The 18813-nt window shown below is 38.7% G+C and overlaps 1 protein-coding gene across 1 annotated transcript in view; it reads left to right on the forward strand.

Moving 5' to 3' along the window:
• The window catches only part of MALRD1 (MAM and LDL receptor class A domain containing 1), a 469130-nt gene that overhangs the window by 336992 nt on the left and 113325 nt on the right, over positions 1 to 18813 (forward strand). Inside the window, exons 29-30 of the mRNA XM_073334183.1 lie at positions 3427 to 3607; positions 17138 to 17266. Coding sequence (XP_073190284.1) covers positions 3427 to 3607; positions 17138 to 17266 — 310 coding nt within the window. The remainder of the gene's footprint in view (positions 1 to 3426; positions 3608 to 17137; positions 17267 to 18813) is intronic.

The following is an 18813-nucleotide window of genomic DNA, read 5'->3' on the forward strand; positions in this document are numbered from 1 at the left end:
CAGGACTAAACAGAGTTGACTGAACCCACAAACTAGCTGCAGAATCTCCAGTGCGACCAAAACCTGCACCAGCTATATAGAAAGGACTCTTCCTTATTCCAGGGGTAACAGGATAAGAAGAAGGGGTGAGATTTCATTTCAAAGGTTGTATTTCCTTTTTTTTCTTTAACATACAATACTGTAAGGTATCTTGCTGAGTCTACATTCTTTAATGAAACCTCAAATAGCCATATTTTAGGTTTTAACTAATGATATATCTGTGCCATCTTTTGTAAGTCCAAGCAAATTGGCTGAAGAGAGATTGAACCATAAATTTAAGCAATTGCTTTTGATATTCTAAACTTGTCCCTTTGGACCAATCCATTCAAATAGCAGGAACCATTCTCTTAAAAGTGCCTTCAAGACAAGTGTATGTTTTTTCTTTGGAGAAATACTGGAAGTGTAGCAAATGTGGTAGGTACTAAAGAGTTGATTATCAATAAATCATAAGTAAATGTTATAAGAAATCATGGTTATTTGCTCTGCTCCTTGATATAATTGCTGAGCCTCAACCCAAGTCTTTGACAGTTGCTTGCAAGACTGTATTGGTGATTTCAGTACATGCCAAGAACTTGGTTGTGTCTGTATTTTCTTGGTAAACTGTTGATTGTATACAAATGTGGTTCTGGGTGAGTTAATAAATTGTTGTTTAGTTAAGAATAAACAAATGCACCTATATAAGAAATATAATTTGAGTTAAAAGGAGACATTACAATAATTTAGCATTAAATAGTAAGCTAACACTTCTTGAACTCAATTAAAAAAGGTTTTCCTATTTAGATTCCATTCTAATATTAGCTATAACACTTATCCAATTGGGAAATCTAGTTTGTTAGATTTTAGCTTTAAAATCTAACTGATACCAAGCATATTCATAAAATGGATCCCATGGCAAAATAAAAGCTTCTAAAATACAAACAATTCGGTGACAAACCATTCGTTCTAAACTGTGTGAAAATCTGTGGGCCACAACATTTTCACAAACAACTAGAGTTTGAACAGTCACAGCTACAGATCCACCAACCATAGTAAATAAATTCTGTGATTTTATTCACAAAAATACTTGCAAGTAATTTTTTACTATATGATGAATTATAATATTGATATTCCTCGCCAACCTACTAGAATTCTTTGCGGGGGTCAACAAGCATGTGGACAAGGGGGATCCAGTGGATATAGTGTATTTAGATTTTCAGAAAGCCTTTGACAGAGTCCCTCACCAAAGGGTCTTAAGCAAAGTAAGCAGTCATGGATTAGGTTTTCTCATGGATTGGTAACCGGTTAAAAGATAGGAAACAAAGGGTAGGAATAAATGGTCAGTTTTCAGAATGGAGAGAGGTAAATAGTGGTGTCCCCCAGGGGTCTGTACTGGGACAACTCCTATTAAACATTTTCATAAATTATCTGGAAAAAGGGGGTAAACAGTGAGGTGGCAAAATTTGCAGATGATACAAAACTACTCAAGATAGTTAAGTCCCAGGCAGACTGTGAAGAGTTACAGAAGGATCTCTCAAAACTGGGTGACTGGGCAACAAAATGGCAGATGAACTTCAGCATTGATAAATGCAACGTAATACAAATTGGAAAACATAATCTCAACTGTACATATAAAATGATGGGGTCTGAATTAGCTGTTACCACTCAAGAAAGAGATCTTGGAGACATTGTGGATAGTTCTTTGAAAACATCCACTTAATGTGCAGCGGCAGTCAAAAAAGCAAACAGAATATTGGGAATCATAAAGAAAGGGATAGATAATAAGACAGACAATATTATATTGCCTCTATATAAATTCATGGTATGCCCACATCTTGAATACTGCATGTGTAACCCACACACCTCCTGGGTGTGGTGTTCTGTCCCATCTAGTGGCACCGAGACCACTTAGAGAGAGAGATTAATGAGTTTTCTCTATAGCCTTAGCTAACAGCGAGTTGGCTTTTAGCTCATGCAATAGAGGCTCATGCACTAAGCTCCAGAGGTCCCTGGTTTGATCCTGCCCACCGGTGACAGGGGTCTGTCGACGTTACACATGCAGATGTGGTTGCCGCATCTCAAAAAAAATATATTGGACTTGGAAAAGGTTCAGAAAAGGGCAACAAAAATTATTAGAGGTATGGAACGGCTGCCGTATGAGGAGAGATTAATAAGACTGGGACTTTTCAGCTTGAAAAAGAGACAACTAAGGGGGGATATGATAGAGGTCTATAAAATCGTGACTTGTGTGGAGAAAGTAAATAAGGAAGTGGCATTTACTCCTTTTCATAACATAAGAACTAGGAGCCACCCAATGAAATTAATAGGCAGCAGGTTTAAAACACACAAAAGGAAGTATTTTTTCACACAACTCACAGTCAACCTGTGGAACTCCTTGCCCGAGGATGTTGTGAAGGTCAAGACAATAATAAGGTTCAAAAAAGAACTAGATAAATTCATGGAGGATAGGTCCATCGACAGCTATTAGCCAGGATGGGCAGGGATGGTGTCCCTGGCCTCTGTTTGCCAGAACCTGGGAATGGGCAGCAGGGGATGGATCACTTGATGATTATTTGTTCTGTTCATTCCCTCTGGGGCACCTGGCATTGGCCACTATCGGAAGACAGGATACTGGGCTAGATGGACCTTTGGTCTGACTCAGTATGGCCATTCTTATGTTCTATTCAAATACTAAGCATAATGTATGCTGTACATCTGCTCAGCTTGCATACTGGGATTGTACTACAGCCTTTTGAGGCTAATTTTTTATTTACATTGGCACACTTGTAATTCAGGATGTTACTGTTTCCATTTAAAGCATATTGGGTAAACCTATGGATTTCTTATCTTTGTTAGTTTTCTTATTACACTTATTACCATGGTAACAACTGGAAAAGATTGTACCTATTTGAGAGAGATCCCCTATATTTAAAATTGAAGAAATATCCTTGTAACCAATAATATATTTCCAAACACAAAGAATGCACCTGAGTCAGGTATAAAGTCAAACGTACTGCTGCTGACATTTTTGATCACTAGTATTACCCAAACCAGCATTAACTATTACAGTGGGTATTCTCAGAATGAAAATACAGACTGATTTGTGTGTGTGTAAGTGTAAGATAACAACATACACTGCTTTGAAGTTTGGTCATACATGCAGTAATTTGTGTATTAGTGCTCCATCCATTATAGATGTTTTTTGTGATTTGTATGATAGTCTCTTCATCTTACTCTTTTTTCCTCTCTATCCCAGCAAAACATGTGTCAATCATTTACTGACAAAATTCAGTATAATACTGGAGTATCAAGGGGCATATCTCAGGGTCTTCCCTTTGTCTTCATGCAGTAGTAATTTAGCAATCTGTGCTTTACATATACCTTACTATACATATCTCCTTTCATCTTCAGACTGATAACGGCCTTTCAAAAGCGTGGAGTGAGTCTGGGAACCCTGCTGATGAATGGAAGAAAGCAGAATTGCACTTGGGGAAGCTGAGGAATTTTGAAGTCATATTTGAAGGCATTCGTGCCAAAGACCTAGGTGGAGGAGCAGCAATAGATGATATTGAGTTCAAGAATTGCTCCATAAGTAAGTGAAAGGGACTTGTTTTCTGTGGAAATAGCTGGAATGGAAAGAGTGAGCTCATGACTGATTTTAAGCATATTATGGTTTAACTGATAAGATTTGCCGTGATGTCACTATATATAAAATCAGTCATGAACAAATTATTTTTATTCTTGAAATTCTAATAGAAATTCTGTTTAAATGGGAACTTTCACACCCATGCAACATTCTCAAGCAAGTGGACAAAAAGCCAGTAAATATCTGAATTCTCTTTCCTGCTTTTTAAGCTATTTGGTTTTGAATAAAAGCCCATTGGCTCCTATGCAACCAAGGAGGAGGGCATATGAGCCAGTTTACCTACCTAGGTGCCATTCTATGCCTGGGAGCAAAAGCTTCCCCTCTCTCCCCACCTTGGGATCAGAGTAGCTCTGTGTCTGTGGACTTCACTGTGGGCATCATTCTAGTAGCCTTTTGGGGGATAGGAAGGAATTTTTCCCTCACTGCCAGATTGACCCAGGCAGGGTGGCTCCCTCTGAGCAGTGTGGCATCCAGTGGGTAGGTTAGGTCATATTGTATTCCTGCTGTTGTGACTTCACAGTTGCCAATGCAGGTAACTGTTTAATAGGGGGTCCAGTTGCCTGATAAACTGAAAGTGAAAGTTGTTTCCTTAAAGAAGGTGTGGAATGGGGTTACAGCTCCTAATGTCTGGTACAGTGAGAAGACCACCACTTTTGCCCTTTCCCTCAACCCTTATATGAGAGGGGAGCAGTGGGGTCCCAGCAATGGTTCTGGGAACAGGTTAAAGGTGTGGAGGGGCTGAAAGCAGCCCTCCCCCAGGTTGTGCAAATAACCAAAGGAAGGTTAACCTTCACCGAACAAGTTATTGCTGGATTGTGCCCAGATGTATTACATTAATAAAGCTGTGGACTAGTTAAACCAAAGTCCAGGTGTCTTGTCAGTCTTCCTACAGTGTCCGGGACAATTTACAAATTTGAGTTCACCACAGAATTTAAGAGGGATTCAGCTAACAAAAATGACAAGGAAATTACAAAAAAAAAAAATGTAAATCATGTCATAAGTCTGGTACCAGTTTATTTTCATGTGAATATAATGTTTTAAAATAATAGTGCACATTTGCTAGTGCAATTAGTAGAAGCAAAATCTATTAGTACTTACAATTACCTCTATTTGTACTTACAAATACCCATACATTATATGAAGTTAAAGGTAAACAATGTATGTATTGAGGTTATGCTGTAAAATTTGCTTCTACTAACTTTACGAGCTAACGAGCTCTGCATTTTGAGAGTGTATGCAAATATATATATATATGTATTAGTATTGGTATTATATACAGATAAATATTCATGGTTCTCTTTAATTCCATATATTGTAAGATATTTTGAAAATAACACTATATTTATTATTGAAAATATTCTATATAGAACTGTCTTTATATGAAAGAAAATGTTTGCCTCAGTAGGGTGCTCATCAATGGATTTTCAAATTCCAAAATATATGTAAATGTTGAAGGTTTACTTTAGGTTTAGTCTCTCTGACTTATTGTCTGAACCTGAATGTTAATATTGTTTTATAACCACCCTTGCATGAAAAGACCATTGCAGTAAGGCAATTCAGAAGTAACTTTGGTTTATTATGATGTTTTAGCAACTATTTGTTTCAAGAGCACTACTTCAACAATGGGCTCTCCTGAGAACGCAATTATATATGAGTTAGGATTATTTTCACATACATTACAATTTCTGCAACACCACAGTCCTGTGTAATTTGCAGAATGTTAGGGTTTATGAGCATTGGTGACTCGTGGGATGCTTTTCTTGTAGGTGTCTGGGCTATGCTGTTGAACTCCAAAAGGAGGCCAAGTGATTATGAGAGAGGCGCAAAGCTGTTTTATAAACAAAACTGAAATGAAAAAAGATCTAGTGAGGAAAGTTAGAAGCACAAGATAATCTTCCTTTACAGAGCTATCACTTGCCTGGCAGATGTCTCTGGCAACATTATGGGGAAATTTTTACAAAATGGTGAATTACTCATTTATCTATTGGGCACAGTGAGGTTTTCATTAAACTTCAGGTGTACACATCCAATTTCTTTAACAGTCTCCTTTTCTTTTAGCTTTACAAACACCATGTATTTCAGCCAATGGAAGGAAAATCTCATTCCCCAGTAATTTTTTGAATTTCTCTGTATTTACTCTCTGGATAGCCCAGAGTTCTATAGGTTACAATCTCAGATTCTACACTTTGGTCTTTGTGTTCCTCTTTTAGAGAGGAAAAATAATCCAAAACCCCAGCGGCTATGAAAGTTTTGCTATTCGTCTTCCTTCTGCTCAGTTCTGTATTGTGGTAACAGAGGCAGCATACTATGAACTGGGAATTCTCCAGGGGGCTGGGAGGTGGGATGAAGATTTACAAGAAACTCTGGCTACAATCCTGTGACTCCTCACCTAGTTATGTGGTCCCTCCCTCTATGATCCACTCAGCTAACACAAAATAGAGCTCTGTTTCTATTGGTTCCAATAGCACTCTAACCCCGTCATTGGAAGTGAAAGTGTACAGAAGAGGAGATTAAACTCTTTTAGGCAGCATTAGCTACTCTGGTTTTTATGCAGATATTAGGAATGCATGAAGATTGGGAAAAGGCTGTTTAGAGAACTGTTCCCTGATTCCTCCCTCTACTCCAGGGCCCATTCCCTTTTTCCACATGCCTTTTTCCTTCAGCTACAAAGGAAACAACATTATCTCAGGTAGGTGGATGCGTTTTCCTCTCCATGTCATTTCTCCCTTCCTACCTCCTGCCACGTATGTTTTCACAGTATCAAAGCAGTTTTAGGCCCCAAAGCTTATGAGTGAGGTTTGCAGAATTTTCTTGGTAGATATCCTATTCTTTGGAGTTCCCTCCATGCTGAAATGTGATTAAGCACAAATTCAGTTAATTTTAGAAAGACACATTTCTTTGCCAAATGGATTAAACCCTGGTTGCCTAGCTGACTAGTAGAGCTGCAATTACCAGGGAGGTGTCTCTGGTTGAAATCATGAATGTCTTGGCTTACCTATATTGTCATAATAATTATTATAAGCAATTGTCTGGTGCTTAAGTAATCTACAGTATTTTAGAGGAATACAGCCTTATTGTTTGTTGTAAGATGACTACTGTAGTTGCCGTATTATAAGGGCCCTGTGCCACCACAGCACAGGTGCGTAGAGAGGTGTTTGTCTTTTGTGAGGAACTCCATACTCCAGGGCCACATAACAAATATTCTATCTTATTGGTGCCTGGGTGGCAAGAATGTGCTGAATAAAGAATGGAACCCATGCCGTTTCCCACTGTGGGACTTCCCTCTCCATGGGGGTTTTAGAGAGAGGCACAGGTTAATCTGTCAGCGACTGTGTGAATTTTATGCCTTTTCAGCATACTTTTTAGGAGACAGGATATGGGACTGGTTGGCTTCCCCAGCCACACTTCCTGTTTGGTGATTATTTCTTCTTCTTAACATGTATGCATGTGCTGTACTGAATGGAGCTGCTGGGCTTGTTGCATTCACCACAAATGCAGGTTTAGTGCCTTCCTGGGGGATATTTCTATATAACTTGGCACCATTTTCCTGACTGCTCTGTGCAATTAGGGCCTGAAATAATGCTCATCAAAATCAAAGGGATTCTTTCCATTGGCTTTAATGTCCTTTGGATCAGGCCATTAATATGATTTTGTTCACTTCTATGCTACAGTTTGGGCCAAGCTTTTTAATTTTCCTAACACATCTGGAGTGCTGACATTTGTCTCAGTATGTTGTCACGAAGGAGCCTGCCCTTCCCTTACTTGTTCTTGTTTGTTATTGGCTCCTTTACCTTTGTAGAACAGGCAAATAAATTGCATTTTGCCGTATTCGCAAAAACAAGATTTCCCATCTGTTCCTAGCCTGGGGCACTCAGGACTATAGAAAGCATGTTGTGTCTAAGTTGTTTCTGTAGCACAATGCATGTGGTTTTATTATTTGATGTGTACGACTGAGAAAGATGGTTGTTAAACCCGTGAGCACAAGTATCGTGCAAACAGGCCAGACTTTTCTCCTTGTGACACTGCTCTGGGCACCATGAAGGCAGTGGCATCTATAGCCTAGCTAGAATTGCTAAGGTGAGAGCAGTGGTGGCCACATTTGTATTTTCCAGTAAACAATGAGACCTGCAGGGTTGCAGTGTAATATAAAAGATATTCAAGCCGCTGTAACTAACACAGAGGAATAAATCACTAAAACAGCCCACAAAAGCCTTAAATAAAATAAAGAATAATTAACTATCGAGCTGGCAGCTCCCTCCATACAGCTTGATGATGCATTGTAAGACTGAGATAATCAGAAAGCAGTGGAAATCAGAGTGTTTTAAATTGGTTAGGAAAATTTTTTGACAATGACCTATGCATCAGAAAACTCACCCAGAGAACAGGCAGTATGGGGTGGAAAGTTTTTAGCGCAGCTCTGGTCATCCCAAATGCCCAGGAGAGGCTCCTCCACATGTTCTCGGCCTACAGGAGCTGCTGAGGGCTATTCCAGGTTACTTGTACCTTTCTGTTTCTAACAGGACTATTTACCCCTGTGGGGGGTGGGTCTCAGTGAAGGCTGTTGCTCTCCAGAGTATAGACACATATTAACATTGCTTTTGCAGGGAGGAAATGTTGGGTAGTGGCTAGAGCAGAAGTTAATAGCCAGGGATCACAAGTTCTGTTTCCAGATCTGGAAAAGACTTACTGTGCATGTGCACACTTTCATTTGTTTCCTGCAACAACTCTCGGCTAACGGGTGCAATGCATATTATATGTCATAGTGGACTTTGCCTGGTGACGGATCAGCATTGCTTGTTCCTTGAATTTAGAGCCTTTATGAAAGCCATAACCTAACAAAGCACAAACTTTTCACTTGATTTCCTTTGTTTTTTAACTCATTAGAGTGTTGTTAACTAAAAACACTTATCTGAGCGGAGCATACAAATAGCTTTATTTCTTAAATTGCTGAGCAGCTGGAGTCCAATCCTGAAAGGACTGAGTGCACTAAACTCCCACTGACATCCATGGAAGTTGAGGGTAAGCAGCACCTTGAGGGACTTGCACCCCTAATGTGTGTCAGGACTCACAGGGAACTGTGAGAAATGCTACTGGAGTCTTTTGTCAGAGTCAGAAACAAACAAGATGCAAACAGTTCTTTTTAAAGAGGAACGGTTTGATAGGTTCCAGATTTGATCTTTTTCTAATTTGCAGATTTATGTATTATAATTCTTGCTGAAAAACCACCCAACTGTCCTAAATGATCCAGAGTGAATTTACAATGGTTGATACCTATTTTTAAAAATGTTCATTTTTATTATTGTACATATATTGTGTTTGTTATTTGCAGACCTATAATAATGGAAAACCAGAGGTTATTGATGGTACAAAGTAATGTCCATGGATTGTTTTATTTTTTCTAATTTTTGATCTCTTCGTTATGGCCATCTTGCAACTTCTAAAAATGGTTGGAAAGAAGTTGCAGTCCTGGACCACTTCCAGTCCCCCTAAAGAGCATATTGTGCATTGTTGATCTGAAATGAAAGAGACAGGCTCAGAGCTGATAGTTTGCCATCACATAATAGTGGGCTAAAATCAAGCATGCAAGATCTCAGAAGTGCTATTGCCATAAGTCTGGATTTTGTACATAAGGTAGTGGAAGAATTGCTGTCTGTAATAATTTGTTAAAAATATCAAGTTCTACTCCAGCTGGATGCAAGAGATGAGAATATCAGACTGAAAAAATAACTCACTAAACCAGATGATGTGACTTTGGCACTAATTATTTATCACAAGGCATCATTAAAGAACACAGATAATAACAATAATTCTAAATTCAAATGTAATGGAAATTTCCAGATAAGTGAGAGGAATGATCCATGTTATGTGTCTGCTGAATGATTAGCTGATTCATTTGGGCTTTCATGGTCTGTTAAATGAGTCTTGTGAAAATGCAGGAAGAAGAAACGAGCTGTACAATTCCAGTGACTTTTGTGAGCTGCCTCTTTGGAACCATATTTCACAAGGTTTTTTCTTTATCTTTAAGGTGATTAGGACTGGCATTCTCAGCTCCTTCCTGTTGCTCTTGTAGAGGTGCTATAAGCATATCCAATTAAAAAAAATAAAAACAACCATGGGGACTGCGACCTATTAAAGGAAAACTAGTTTAATTTATAGTTAGTGCTGACGAGAACACTTGCCCAAAGCTCTAACCAGATTTGATCTAAAATGTACAGATGGTTTAGAAATGTTTGGTTCACTTTTTAATATTTTTTATCATTTTTGTTCCTCCTCACTTTCTCCTTATGGCATGAATGAGAGGTGAAAGTATTGAAATAACCTCAGAAGAGCTTTGCTTTCGCCCCATCAGTAGAAGGAAGCTCGGAAAGTGTTGGGAGGAAAATCTGTTCTGGTGAGAATTCCAGCCCAGATATACAGATCCAAGAGATTGTGGCTAACCCAGTGTTTGGTTGCTTAGCCCAACTTTTGTTCTTTTTAAAATAGGCCATCACTTTACTTATGCCGGGTTAGTAAGGAATTCCCCCCCAAGTCAGAGTGGCAGGGTCCTTGGGGGCTCTGCAGCTTCCTTTGCGTCATGTGGGGCAGGTCTCTTGCTAGATTCATCTGAGTATATGTCACTTAATTCCAGAGGTGAGACTAAGTGATCCAGTAGTCCATTCTGTCCTTAAACTTTATTACTTGAATTTTCAATTCTGCACCATGCGACACGTTATAGTTAGTGAAGAAGCTAGTTTGCCCTGCTCAGGAACTCAAGAAGAGATCAAGAGTTTATAACAAATATGAACAACCATTGCAGAAATTGGCCCTGAAATGGTAGTCTTCTATGGACTTCAGAAAGAAATAAAAGCTGGAGTTGGTTTAGCTTCTCCAGATATATATTAGTATTAGTATTTCATAATGCAAAGCATGTTACCTTTTTATGGCTTTTGATAGTTATTCCCTTTCTCATTTTTTTCTTCCCCCTTTGGTATTGCTTAACGTTTTATGATTCTTTGCTCTTTTTCTATCATTTCTCCTGTATTAGGCTATTCTGAAACATGAGATTCAAAGGAGTCGGATCATGTCGTTAGCCCATCCAAAGCCCCACAAAGTCAGTGGAAAGATTCCCTTTGATTTCAATAGGCTTTGGATTAGGCCTTTGGAGAGAAATAATTTTATCAGCCCCTATACAGTTCTCAGGTACCACAATGATGGGTGAATTTACAAAACACTAGAATGGAATCACTGGGAATCTTTAAATTTTCATCATTACAGGAGAAAAAAGTTAATTTTAACAAATCTAGAAACCTTTTAGTATCATTCACTTATATCATCATTCAGTGACTGATAGATATAATTTATTTTCTTTGGGTGAGATTCTCACCGTGTTCTAGTGTGCCTACCTTGGGCCACTAGGTGCTTATGATCAACTGATTAGCCATCACAACCCGTAAATCTTTTTCAGAGTCACTGCTTCCCAGCATAGAGTTCCCCCTATGTCCATCCTGTAAATATGGCCTACTTTCTTTGTTCCTAGATATATATATATTTACATTTAGCCATAATAAAACACATATTGTTTGCTTGCTCCCAGTTTACCAAGAGATCCAGATGGCACTGTCAGTGACCTGTCCCCTTTCATTATTTAGCACTCCCCGATTTTTTGTGTCATCTGCAAACTTTATAGTGATCATTTTTGTTTTCATCCAGGGTCACTGATAATATTAAGTAGCGTGGGGCCAAGAACCGATCCCTCCAGGGTTCCACTGGAAATGCATCTGATCAGTGATGTTTCCCCCTTTACAATTACATTTTGACACCTATCAGTTAGCCAGTTTTAATTAATTTAATGCGTGCCATATTAATCTTATTCTAGTTCTTTAATGAAAATGTTGTGAGGTACTAAGTCAAGTGCTTTACAGAAATCTAAGTACATTATGTCAACACTATTACCTTTTATCAACCAAGATTTTTAATCTCTGGTGAAAAAAGATGCCAATTTAGATTCACTGGATCTGTTTTCCATAACCAATCTTGATTGGCATTCATGATATTACCCTCCTTTAATTCTTTCTTAATTGGATCTTGTATCAGCTTCCCCATTATCTTGTTCACAATTGATATCAGACTGACAGGCCTGTAATTACCCAGGTCATCCCATTTACTCTTTTTAAATATTGTCACAACATTAGCTTTCTTCTAATCTTCTGGAACTTCCCCAGTGTTCCAAGATTTATTGAAAATCATCATTAATGACCTACTAAGCTCTTGGTCAGTTCTTTTAAAACTTTTGGATACAAGTTTTCTGGACCTGCTGATTTAAAAATGTCTAACAGTAGTAGCTGCTGTTTGACATCCTGCTGAAATACTCGTGAACTGGAAAGAGTGTTATGTGCTATGACTACATCATCATTTTCTCCCAAATAAAAAACAGAAATATTCTTCTCCAGGACCATGCTATTATGTAGTCCTTGCAGGCAGCTGCTGCAGAATTCCCCATGAGGGTAGATGAGGAAGGAGGAGGGTTTGTTCCTAGGCAGGAGAAATTACTGCTGATCAAACCTACAGTGATTCCCAGATGGATTTTCAATGGGAAATATACCTGTATCTGATGGAAGCAAGCTGCACAGATTTATGTCTCAACTTCCCCTTCTGGCTCCACGTTCCCTCCCACAAAGCCATGGGTCTGTATAGAGGGTTCATTGGGTTTTGGGGACCAGGAAAGAAAATGCAAGACAGCTGCTGTTCTTTCCCTTGCTGTGTATGTTCACCATTTATTACTTGCCCAACCAAGACTGGAGCTTGGTGCTGTACAGATACATAATACCAGGCAGCCCAAGTCCCAAAGAGCTTAGCTTACAACCTAAATAGACATCACAGTCAGAGGATAGGATAAAATAAATGTTTATCCCCATTTTACTGATAGGAAGCTGCTGCATAGAAATTAAGTAATTTGACTAAGATCATATAGCATCTGTGAGCAAGCTGGGATTTGTACTCTGTCCAGGACCTTAATCGCAAGACCATCTCTCCTCTCTCCTTGCCACATTTAATTATCTTCCCTGCCATGCAGTGAAAGGTAGTATGTAATCCAATGTTCCCTGCTTACATATTTGGGGTTATATCTGATAGATCTTCCCAAAGTAATATTTCACTGTCATGTCAGGGAGCCTTAATTGTGTGGCAAGGCTTGGATATAAAGGATTTTTTTGCTTCAAACTTCCTATGGCATTTTTTATAAACCTGATTATCCTTTACTCAGAACCAGCCAAATTCTTTACCTTTCGCTAGCTCACAGTTCCATTGTAATGTTATAGTAATTTCAAAAAATTGGTTGAAAATTACACTGTTAACAACATGCAAGTTAAACTGTAATGCCTTAAAAAGAATAAATTAACATATAGGAAAATGCCTATTAAATTAATGTAAACACGTTAGTTTGAAGCATCTATCATGTTGCAGAACTTAGTATATACAATTCACAGAGCCTCCTGGAGTCTAGTTGAGTCTTCCACTATTTTTAAATATTAGGTAAGTTAACTCTTTGAGAGCTCTTTGTTGGGTCCCCTTTGTTGGGTCCTACAGTTTTCTTCTCTAGCCATTTGGAAACCACAGACATTCTCCTAAGCCTCCATTTGAATGCCATTCTGTGAAATGCCATCATTCTTGCTCTAAGGGTTATATCATGATAGAATGTAACTGTGAGATTGGCATGTGCTGCTCTTTTCAAACATGTTGCTGTTCCATGGGTCAATGGCTCCCGATAGCTTTCTCTTTGAATATATAAATGCAGCCCAGCACGTGAAAACGAGATCCTTAACAAACTCTTGCTTTGTACGTAGGTATTTGCTGAGGTTTATTGGTTTGGAATGATTTCTGTGTGTGGAGATGGGGGCAGTGTTTAGATTTCCATGGACCTTATTTAGGAGTTAGATTCTTTAAAAAAATTCACATGTATTAAAGGATATTGTTAATCTTGAATGAGACTATAAGGTAACAAAGTACCTTTCCACTTGGTTAAATGTCAAAGCACAGCCAAGGAATGTGATGAAACACAAAAGCCATTTATTTGCACACATCCCCCCACAGTCTGGACAAATGCAACAAGACAAGAAATTGTGGAGAAAAACCCTTATTTTACATGAAATACATCATTTAACCTTTCAACCACATGATAATCAAGTACTTCATCAGGAGGAGTTAGATTGGTTCATAAAGCAGTTCCACAGAAAGATTTAAATGCCACTCTTGTACACTGTAGTGTTATAATTCAATGGGTTAAATCATGGTAGAATGCCAGAGTCTGACAACCCAGTTTTTCAATTGCAGAAAGGTAGGAATTGGCAGGATAATATTTTGAAAAGCCTCACATTTTCTATGTTGATAGCAGCTTCTAACATGTTCTTATGTTAAATTGCATCCAGGCCTCGGAAATGAGATTGACATATATTAGTTTTCAGAAATGTTCTGGGATTAAGTATTTCTATTTTTTGAAAAATATTTAAAACAATGGTAACATGATACTTGAAAGGGTGCTGTTCTTGTGAATTTCCTCAGTCACTGTAGTTTCTGTAGTTACTTTTTATGATCAAAAACCATTATCATGTTTCTTGTTTTAGTATAATTTCTGTCAATACATTGGCTATGGTCAATCAGGGCCAGTATTGATGTATGCAGCAGAACGCTGTGCTCCCCCTCTCCCCTCCCACACCCACCCACCCTACATTTAGAGTTGAATTTTGATAGACTATGAAGTTTGGGGGAGGGTATTTTTGTTTTTAGATATTTGTACCAATTCTGGCATGTTGATTCCCAAAAAGATTTTGCCTTGGCCTTTGCCAGAGTCTTTCGCACAATCTATATACTGCTTGTAAATGTATATTGCAGTTCGTATGCAGCTACCCAGAAAAATGGTGTTCATGTGAGTTCTTACTCCAGAAGACTCCAAGCCACAATGTTCTGAATCTAGATCCAAACTTTCCAATAGTTATGTCTATTCAGATGTGCAGTTTGGGTAGGACACATCTACAGTTCATCCAATCTTACTTTTGCAACATAATAGTTCCTAGCTTACTGCCTGAAATGTTTTTAATTTTTAAATTAGTTGAGAAGTATATTGCAGTGTTGTTGTAGCCATGTTGGTTCCAGGATATTAGAGAGACAAGATGGGTGAGGTAATATCTTTTACTGGACCAACTTCTGTTAGTGAAAGAGACAAGATTTTGACCTTATACAGAGCTATTACCTTAACTACCTTGTCTTTTTAAGAAGTATATAGTATTTTGAAAACCTGGGTTCTATTTCTGGTTTTACCACTAAGTCACTTAAATCCCTGAGTGCCCTTAGGTAAATCACTTAAACTTTCTATGCTTCGGTTTAATGTAAATGTTTAATTTATGATTATTATTCGATTATTATTAAATTAATACAATTAAATAAACAAATAATAAATAAAATTAAGTAATTGTATGTTTAATTTATGATTATTATTTGTTTATTTAATTGTATTATCTTTCATTACAAGGTTTGAGGCCTTTAGACAGGGCCGGCTTTAGGCACCAGCAAAACAAACAGGTGCTTGAGGCAACACATGTCTAGGGGCGGCATTCCGGCGCCTGCCATGCCACCCCTAGAAATGTGCTACCGCGTCCCCAGCTTGCCTCTGCCTCCTCCCCTAAGCACGCCGCCGCTCACTTCTCCCCACTCCCTCCCAGGCTTGCCACCCGCCAAACAGCTGTTTGGCATGGCAAGCCTGGGAGGGAGGAGAAGCTGACCAGCGGTGCAGCGGGGGAGGCGGTGGAGCGGAGGTGAGCTGGGGTGGGGAGCTGTTCCTCTACACACACCCCCATTACTTCCTGCACTCACTCCCCCACCCTCACTCATCTCCGCTCCGCCTCCTCCCCTGAACGTGCTGCCTCTCCCTCGCCTGAGAGGGAGGCGGGAGAAGCAGAGTGGCAGCGTGTTCAGGGGAGCAGGCAGAGCGGAGGTGAGCTAGGGTGAGGGGTTACGGGGGGGGCACAGGAAGCAATGGGGGGGGAATGCGGTACACCCGGGGGAGCAGGCGGGGAAGGGGTTGAGAAGGGGCGGGGCGGAGGGGGCATGAAAAAAAAGCGGGGCCAGCCAAAATTTCTTTTGCTTGGGGCGGCAAAAATCCTAGAAAAATCCCTGCCTTTAGATCTAAGGCCCAGTACTATTCATAGCTTTTTATTGCATATGAAGACTTGCCTCAGTCAGTGCTACATTTAACTAAGCCAGTCATTGAACTCCCCTTGAAGGATTTCAGTTACATCTCATGTATCTTTTGAATGTTTCCTTGTGTGTATGCTCTGTGGGACTAGGATTTAGTTTTGCTTTCTCATTTCGGCATCAATGAGAGCTTGTGGGTCTGCCTCTGAATATCAGGTTTTAGTCAGGCGTCTGAAGTTGTGCAATCCAAGTTTTGAGAGCCATACAGAATCAACGAAATCTCTTAAAAATGTTGGCCTTATTCCTTTACACACTTAAAGTTGCTCTGCCCAGAGCTGTAGCTGATGATGAGTCCCACTTCAGTCATGTTTGAAGGAGCCATAGAACAAATTACAAAGAATACAGTCAAAGCACATTCTCCTATGTGTATCACTGAACAGCTTGGGCAGTGGGAGAAAAAAATAATCTCAGACTCATAGAAAAATATAATCTCAGACTCATAGAAGTGCATTTTAAATATTGTGCTTTGGGTTATCAGCACAGCTCCTATTAATGCTAATTGGAGTTATGTAGCCAGTTCACTGAGCCACTTGATGAACATTTAGATCAGTATTTTAAGCTTGACAGATTTCAAAGGACTGAATCCAAGAGTTAGCTGGCCTTGGCTCTTTCCTTGGGTATATTGCCCCCAATTTATTCATTCATTCTCATTCACACTCTTCCACTATTTTACCAAGATTCAAGAGCGATTGAAAAGTTGTTCTGGTAAAATGAATCTTCATTTTAAATAGTTTAGGCTGAATCCCTATGCAGCCTGCATGTTGACTGCAGTAGGTTTCTCTACCACACACTGAAAAATCTCACACAATTAGATGACCTGAAACACTTCAGAAAACTATGCACTGTATGAAAGTAGCATAGTGATCATTTCAGGCAATTTGACACGATCTTATTTCTAAATTATGTCATATATTGAGATTAGGTTTACTCCTTTGCCCTGCCCCCTTTATACCTGTTTGTAGCAAATTGAATTGTATGCACAGATATCACACCACAAATAAATTAGGAATTGAGTTTTGCTGATGTGGAAGTGAATTCCTATTCACCAAAACATTCCATCCTCACAGCTTTGACTATCACCAATATAGCAGTCTAGGCAGGCACAAGACATCATTAAAAGAGAGTGGGATTGAATAACATCTGTTGGATGCAGTAAATCACTAAAGTGATAGTGTATAATGGGTAAACAAATCAAAAAGGTCATACTTTGATTTAATTAAAGTATTGATTTAAATGTCCTGTTGGTTTCAGTTGGAGAGAGTCCTAGGGAATGCCCAGCACTTACTGATTTTATGTGTTGGAACAAGAACTGCATTGAGTCTCACCTTGTTTGTGACTACAAACCAGACTGCAAGGACCTATCAGATGAAGCTGATTGCAGTAAGTACAACTTTCTATATTAATATTAAAATTTTAACCCTAAATACTGTAACCAGTTTAGATGGATCTGTACAGCTGCTTAGGAGAAGGTAATATAAGTATGCTGTTCCCTCTCTTGTTCCCCCATCACACAAAGTTTTACACTTTCAGATCCTCAAAGACATTTACTGAGCAAAAATATTTAAATGTGACTGAGTCACAAATGTGCAACATACTCAAAACAAAGAGCAAATAGAAGACCAACTTCATTTTTTTAAAGGAAGATAATCCAAGGATTACTATACACAAATCTATAGGAAGAAACTTGAAAGGATTTTGAGCTGTCAACATTTAAGGGAAAAGCCTAATAAGGAAATTGGTAAAAATATAGAAGCATTTAGAGTAAGGTTCTGCTCCAAACACTGACCATGTAAAAATTATCCTTCAGATCAGCTCCCTGTATGTGCTCATTTTCATGACACAAGTACATTTTTATTGCTTTTTACTACTCCAAAACTAACAAAAGACCAGAATGAGTGAGTTGGATTACTTTCCTCCTTCTGCATCATCAGTAGAACTCTTTGATAAATTCCAATCTGTTTACACCTGTGCAACCTCAGTGACAACTGAAGATTGCAACTTAATTTGGCCTGGAGAACTTTATTATTGATGATGATGTGTGAGAAGGAAAGAACCCAGTTTGCCTTGTAGAGCATACATTAATAGGACTGCAGTTAAACTACCTTTAAACACTTAAACTGATCATATTTGATGTTAAGATGCAGCACACATGGAGCCCTTGCCTCTGTCCCCACCCTACCTCCAATGCCATTTTTGCAGAGTCACTTTTGAGACTAGCACTACATTTTAAGAGCAAGAGGACAGAACAGTTTATTAAGGCATTTACTTAATCCTGGCAATCAATCCGTGTTTCTTAATCTTGAATCTGTAGGGCCAAATTCTGCTATGGTGTACATGTGAAACTATTACTGAAATCACTCTTGATATGCAGGGGAGAGAAAATGCATCTTAAACAACAAAAATAGATTTTTTTCCCCTCTCATATATGGTGAAAGGTCACATTAGACAAGGCTCCAAAAGAATAGAGTGGCATAATCTTAAATCCTATATTTAGGGATTGCAGAGGCCATATAAAGTGTTCACTGAGAATCTGTATTGTGACCAAATGTGCAAATAATGTCACTCTGGGAAGTATATTAGGAAGAAGAGGAAGGAAAAGGCATATTATCATTAAAATATTATATGATACCGGAACTCTTCTCCCTCTCTCCCTATTTGTTTTAAAGTAAATAATGTATATATCTAACGTGTAGATCCTAAAGCAGTGTCTTTATGCAGTCTTTTGGCCAGATTCACAACTGGAACAAATCTAAGCTGAACTGAACCTTTAAAAGGATAACCAGTTCAAGTAGATAAATGGATTTTTAAAGGATTGATCATATTTTGTAGCATTACATTAATATTTCTTCAGTAGTCAGGCAGTGTGACTGCAACAAAATACTTCGTAAACTATCCACGATTATATTTTACAGGGCCCCAATAGAAAA

Source organism: Lepidochelys kempii, chromosome 2 (genome assembly GCF_965140265.1).
Source record: "Lepidochelys kempii isolate rLepKem1 chromosome 2, rLepKem1.hap2, whole genome shotgun sequence".
NCBI lineage: Eukaryota > Metazoa > Chordata > Testudines > Cheloniidae > Lepidochelys > Lepidochelys kempii.